This window comes from Peromyscus eremicus, chromosome 15 (genome assembly GCF_949786415.1).
Source record: "Peromyscus eremicus chromosome 15, PerEre_H2_v1, whole genome shotgun sequence".
NCBI lineage: Eukaryota > Metazoa > Chordata > Mammalia > Rodentia > Cricetidae > Peromyscus > Peromyscus eremicus.
In genome coordinates this window covers 13492111-13498177 of record NC_081431.1, presented here as the reverse complement: position 1 = coordinate 13498177, position 6067 = coordinate 13492111, and the positions used below count along the sequence as shown (strand labels likewise).

The 6067-nt window shown below is 41.1% G+C and overlaps 1 protein-coding gene across 1 annotated transcript; it reads right to left on the bottom strand.

Annotated features, from left to right (window-relative positions):
- Window positions 1-3158: 3158 nt before the first annotated feature.
- On the bottom strand, window positions 3159-4079 carry LOC131925576 (vomeronasal type-1 receptor 90-like). Its single transcript, XM_059280952.1, has one exon. It carries the CDS (start codon window positions 4077-4079, stop codon window positions 3159-3161), a length of 921 nt encoding a protein of 306 aa, XP_059136935.1.
- Window positions 4080-6067: the final 1988 nt, after the last annotated feature.

Here is a 6067-nt window from a genome sequence, read left to right as displayed (position 1 = left end):
TAGAATGTGTACATATATAGAGTGTGTACATATATAGAATACATATATATATATATTCACTCTCTAAGTTCTGTTCTATAGAGCACTGGGGTTACAGGTGTGTGTGCCTCCACATCCAGCTTCTCACATGGATTCTGGGCATCTGAACTCAGGTCCTCACGCTTGTGCCGCAGACACTCTACAACTGAGCCATCTCCCTAGTCTCCTGTTCCTTTCTTTGTAAGCAAGTCGTCTACCTGTTAGAGGCTATGTTATCATTTCTTCTGTAAGATTTCTCTCCATCCCTTATCGTGTATGGTGTCACATATTTACATCAGTGTGGAGTGATGTGTTGAGTGTGTGGTGTCACGTATTTACATTAGTATGGAGTGATGTGCTCAGTGTGTGGTGTCACGTATTTACATCAGTATGGAGTGATGTGCTCAGTGTGTGGTGTCACGTATTTACATCAGTATGGAGTGATACACTCAGTGTGTGGTGTCACGTATTTACATCAGTATGGAGTGATACACTCAGTGTGTGGTGTCACGTATTTACATCATTATGGAGTGATGTGCTCAGTGTGTGGTGTCACGTATTTACATCAGTATGGAGTGATGTGCTCAGTGTGTGGTGTCACGTATTTACATCAGTATGGAGTGATGTGCTCAGTGTGTGGTGTCACGTATTTACATCAGTATGGAGTGATACACTCAGTGTGTGGTGTCACGTATTTACATCAGTATGGAGTGATGTGCTCAGTGTGTGGTGTCACGTATTTACATCAGTATGGAGTGATACACTCAGTGTGTGCTTTCAGTTATATTCTACCACCAAAGCCATTAATTTACTAATCACTTTCTTCCAGCATTGGTTATTTCAAGATCCTTTAGCTTAGTTCTTGTGTTCTTTGTCATGAATTTTTATTTTGGGGGCACACCTTCTTTCTGGCATAATATGCTCAGGCTCCTTTTGTACTTCTGTGGTCAGATTCTAGAGGAGCCATATCTCCAAGGGGCCAGGTCCATTTTGTTGCTGTGTCACAGATGCAGCTATGCAGTCTGCGGGGCCCACTCTATAGGCGAAGGTGCTTGCAGTGCGGGCCTGATGGCACAAGTTCAATCTGCAGAACCCACCTAAGTGTGAATGGGAAGACCTGACTCCAAAACCTTGTCCACTGACCTCTACATGTGTGCCATGGCAAACACTCACCCCATATACACATCATGCACATGCACACACACATGCACCCACATACCCACACACAAACACACTAATAAATGAAAAATTTTAAAGTTATCCTCACAAATTTATTCTATTCTTTCAATTTTTGATTGACAGACAACTTTGCATAAGTGGGTGGTACAATGTGAGTCAACCCATGTGTACATTGAGTAAGAGGCAAGTCAGAATGCTCATGTTCCCAGAGGACAGGGAGATGTGGTAAATGTGTGCCAGTGTTTTTCTCCTAGGTTATATATTCAGGTCTTACATTAAAATAGGTTAATACCTATTTCCATAACTTTTAGATATAAGATAAAGGTCTATATTCTGCCACTGTCCTCTGGACCATTTGTTCAAAATAGTGTTCTGTCTCCATTGCACATCCTTGTCAAAGGTCAGCTGAACATGTATATATACATGTTCATATATGTACATATATATGTATATATATACATACAGCTGAATATGTCTGGTTTTTTTTTTTTTTTTTTGCACCTTTCCTGGAACTCACTTTGTAGACCAGGCTGGCCTTGAACTCACAGAGATCTGCCTGCCTCTACCTCCCGAGTACTGGGATTAAAGGCATGCGCCACCACCGCCCGGCGGTCTGTATTTTTTGTTAGTGTATATATGTTTCTTATTCTTTCAAGATCATAATGTCCCAGTTATTATAGCTTTGTGATATATTTGAAGTCAGGAAGTTTAATGCTTATAGCTTTGTTCTGTCTCTTTTGCTTTGCCTGTTGAAGGCCTGGCTTGGTCCATTTGAACTGTTATCCATGAAGATCACAGATCACTGGATAGTTAATAAGGAATAGAGATGTGTTTTCTCATTATTTTTGGATTGTGGGAATTGTAACACTAAGGCACTGATACCTAATGAAGGTCTTCTTGATGTGTAAAACCTGAGTTTGTATCACAAAGGAAGAGCCTTCATTGACTGATAATTTCTCCTCCTCCTCCTCCTCCTCCTCCTCCTCCTCCTCCTCCTCCTCCTCCTCCTCCTCTTCTTCGACAGGGTCTCATGTAGCCTAGGGTGGCCTTATATTCACTCTGCGGCTAAATCTGGCTTTGAATACCTGCTCTTTCTGACTCCACCTCCAAAGTGCTAAGATTCTAGACGTGCTTGCTCCCTCCTAACACTGTCTGGGTAGCAGCCCCTGCACTTAGCAGGACACCCTCAAACAGAAGTGGTGTCTTTTTATGGAGGATTTTAGATTTTCAAACATATTTCTGTTAAAAAAAGCCATCTACATTTTTATAGGATTTTCATTATATTTGTAGATCATAGTGTATAGCATGGTGATTCTTGATAATAATAGTTTATATACCTAGTTAATGAAATATAGGCCACCACGACTAGTGATGTATAAAAAGTGTTGTAAATTCTCACCTATAATATGTAAGGCACTCTGTGTTGTAATGATTGAGTCTTCCTTCTGACCACAACTATTATGATCAATCCACATGAGTCTATTAAATGGGTAACAGAATTTATTAAGATATAAATTGAGGAAATACACTCATGAATACAGAATGGAATAGACAGCTGAAGTTATCTTCTGATCTGACGGGGAGTGAATCCACCTCACAGGCAGGAGCAGGGAGAAGGAGCTTGTGACCCTTCTCCAACTCCTCAAAAGAGGTCACGTACAACGGCAGGAAGCACCGCCTCTTTTGGGCCTTATAGCCCAAGGTCATGGGCTGAACAAATACCACTACAGGCAACTGAAATTATTAGTAACTTGTATTATTTCAGAATCACATAAGCTTGAATGGTAGACTGGGTACTTTTTGATGTATATATCAAAAATAGGTTTAACGGAGAAAATGTTTCTATGTCTATATTTTTATTTAACCCAGAGATCATGTATGGTATGTCATGATTGATTACCCTGAAGCCAATGTGCTAGTTCATGTTAAGGGTACTTGTTCACCACAGAATAATCGAACATTTACTGTCCACCCTGCGTGGCTTTCAAAAAGTTAATTATACGTTGTTCAGTGCTAATGAACACCAAAGGACTGAGTGTGGCATAGCCACTAGACACAAACATCTGGACACGACGGTGAGTTGGGTCGTTATTCCACATGTTTCTCGAGGAGGAGGCAATGCAGTCCAAACAGTACATGACTGCAAATAAGCTCAGCAGCAACAGGATAGTACGGATGGCCCTCTGCTCCGGAGATGCTCTGGGGGAAGGGCTGGTGCCATGAAGGTGCCAACAGCGCCTCTTGTGTCTGAACAAGACACTTACCATGTACACACTTGAAAGCATCATGAGCCCTACGAGAATGGCATCCCGGAAAACAGCCAGTACACAAAGTAAGTATCTGGTCAAGTCATTAAAAAGCCAGAGAGAACAGGACTTAGTGACTAGTATAAGAGTGTGCGAAGTCACGTTGGGGGTGGCAACAATGGAATTCATGAAACCACTAATGGACATACAGAAGGTCCATAGGGAAAGAAAGCAGCATGAGTTGTGATGAAAGGATTTATGTTTGAACTTTGACAAACAGGAACTTCTGGGGCTGAGGATGATGGCCTGGAGGATGCTCAGGTGACATGTAGCACAAATGGAGATGTTCCTCATCAGCCTATACAAGGAAATAACTGATCTACATATGAAGTCATCCCAAAAACTCTGGGACCCCAAAATGTCTGTAGCTATGATGGCCATGGTCAACAGCATCACTATGTGGCTTAGAGCCAAGAGACCAGTTATCAAGTCAGTAGGCTTGTGCCTGGGCTCCCGAGAGAACGTGACCACGAGGAAAAGCAGGAGGACAGTATTGGCTGAGATCCCAAAGGCAATCTCAGAAAAAAAGGCATTTCTTATGCCATTGTTATCGTACAGGAGGTCGTTTCTGTTCATCTTATGGGGGAAAGAAACACGTAGGGCACATCTCAAAGCAAGAGAAGTCATTTATTACCTATTGCTGTCTTCATCAATCTCATACAACACTATTGCCCTCTTGGAAACATATGGACCAATCACAGTGCACCCTGACCTGTCCTCATGTTCTCCAGAAGCTATCCCACTTGCTCTTCTCCTAGCACTTTCTAGTCACGGCTGGATTCTGTTTCCCATGCTTGCTCCCACAGTACATACACTTTCTTACACAATAAAAATTGCCATAGAGTAGCATGAGTATTTCTTGATTAGCACCTTTTTTTTTCAGGGCAAGAGCAATGTCTTATTTGGTTTTAATCTTCTTCTTCCTCCTCCTTTCCCTTCTTTCTGAGACAGGGTTTCATGCAGCATAGGCTGGCCTCAAAGACACTGTGTAGCTAAGGATGAATTTGAATTTCTAATCCTCCTGCCTCCAACCCCCCCCCCCCCAGTGGTAGGATTATAGGTGTATACCATTAAACCTGGTTTGTGTGGTACCTGGGATTGAACCCAGGGCACTGTGCATGTGAGGTGAGCACATCTGAGATACACCCTTAATGCCTTGACCTGCATCTTCTTGACTGTAGTAACAGTTACATCTTTTTGGTAGACTTAAATGAGAAGTTGAGAAGAAATGGAACTGAGACTCTTCCAAGCACAGTATCAGTGGATCAGATAAGTCCTTAGGAACAGTTACTTCAGCATTAACTTTATTTTAGCTGATTTATCACCAGACTAAATCTTGATACATCAACAGAGGGAGTGTTGGGACATGTGGACTATGATTTCACCCTGATTGAGTGTTCAACTATGAGCTGCTAGACTATGAGTGTGACCTTAAGCAGTCTACAACTCCAAGGTCCAGTCATCTTGTTTATAAAATATCCACAGTCATAGTTTAGAAAGTAGAGATCTCATATGAGAAAAAGATGAAGTATACATACCAAGCATGGGAGTGTTTCTGGTATATAATGATGTCTATAAAAAAGAAGCAATTGCTTTTTATTATTATGCGGTTTCTTGTACATGTAACTTGGGCTATTTAGTACAGTTATTTTTAATAGTTGATCAATTCAACCTCTGTTAAAAGATAGAAGATACAAAGTTATTGAAACCTTAGAATAGTCTCTGATAGAATTTTAGACTTTTCCTCTTTACCTTCCCAAAGAGGAGTATAGATCTCACATGCCTTTTAAATTGTCATGCTAGAATGACTAGTTCATTTGAACAAAATCCATTTACTAACTGGTGGAAACATAGGCCAACATGTTTCTCTGCAGATATGTGGAATGCCTATGGCTGGTAGAATTAGAATTAAATTAGGGTGTAAGGAAAAATTATTTCTTGGCTTTTTAGACCACATAATTTTGTAATATAGGACACTAAAGGAATATAGAAATGTTAAAGATTACAAACAACACAAAACAAACTCCCTAGATTTTAAATTATGTGCATGTGTCTGTAGGTGTGTGCCTGTGTCTGCCTGTGAGTACAGATGTCTGCCGAGGCCAGAAGAAGGTCAGGGTTTGGATCTGGTTTGTCAGCTCCTGGTTTGGGGGTTGGGGACAAAATGTAGATCCTCTGCAAGACACTACGTACTCTTAACTGTTGAGCCATCTCTCCAAGGTTCTTATTTTTTGGCAATAAAAAGTTTTATTTTGGGGAGGAAAACATGTAAAAGAATCATAGTCTGCTGCTCCCCACCAGCCAAGTGTTTAGAGCGCAGAAAGGGAAGGGGCAGAGAAGGAGGTTGATGAGTTTCCTTTTGGGTCCAAGATTGGCTATTGCTAAGAGGGACCAAAGAATGGTGAGTATTAGTGAGCAAAAGGATGTTAGATAAATGACAAACACCTCTTATGCCATCCACTTTCGGGGAGGGGGAGCCGGGTCTGCAGCAGCCCCAAGATTTTTTCAGTTTATTTTCTTATTGACAATAATTTTTTATATAATATATTCTGAGCACAATTTCC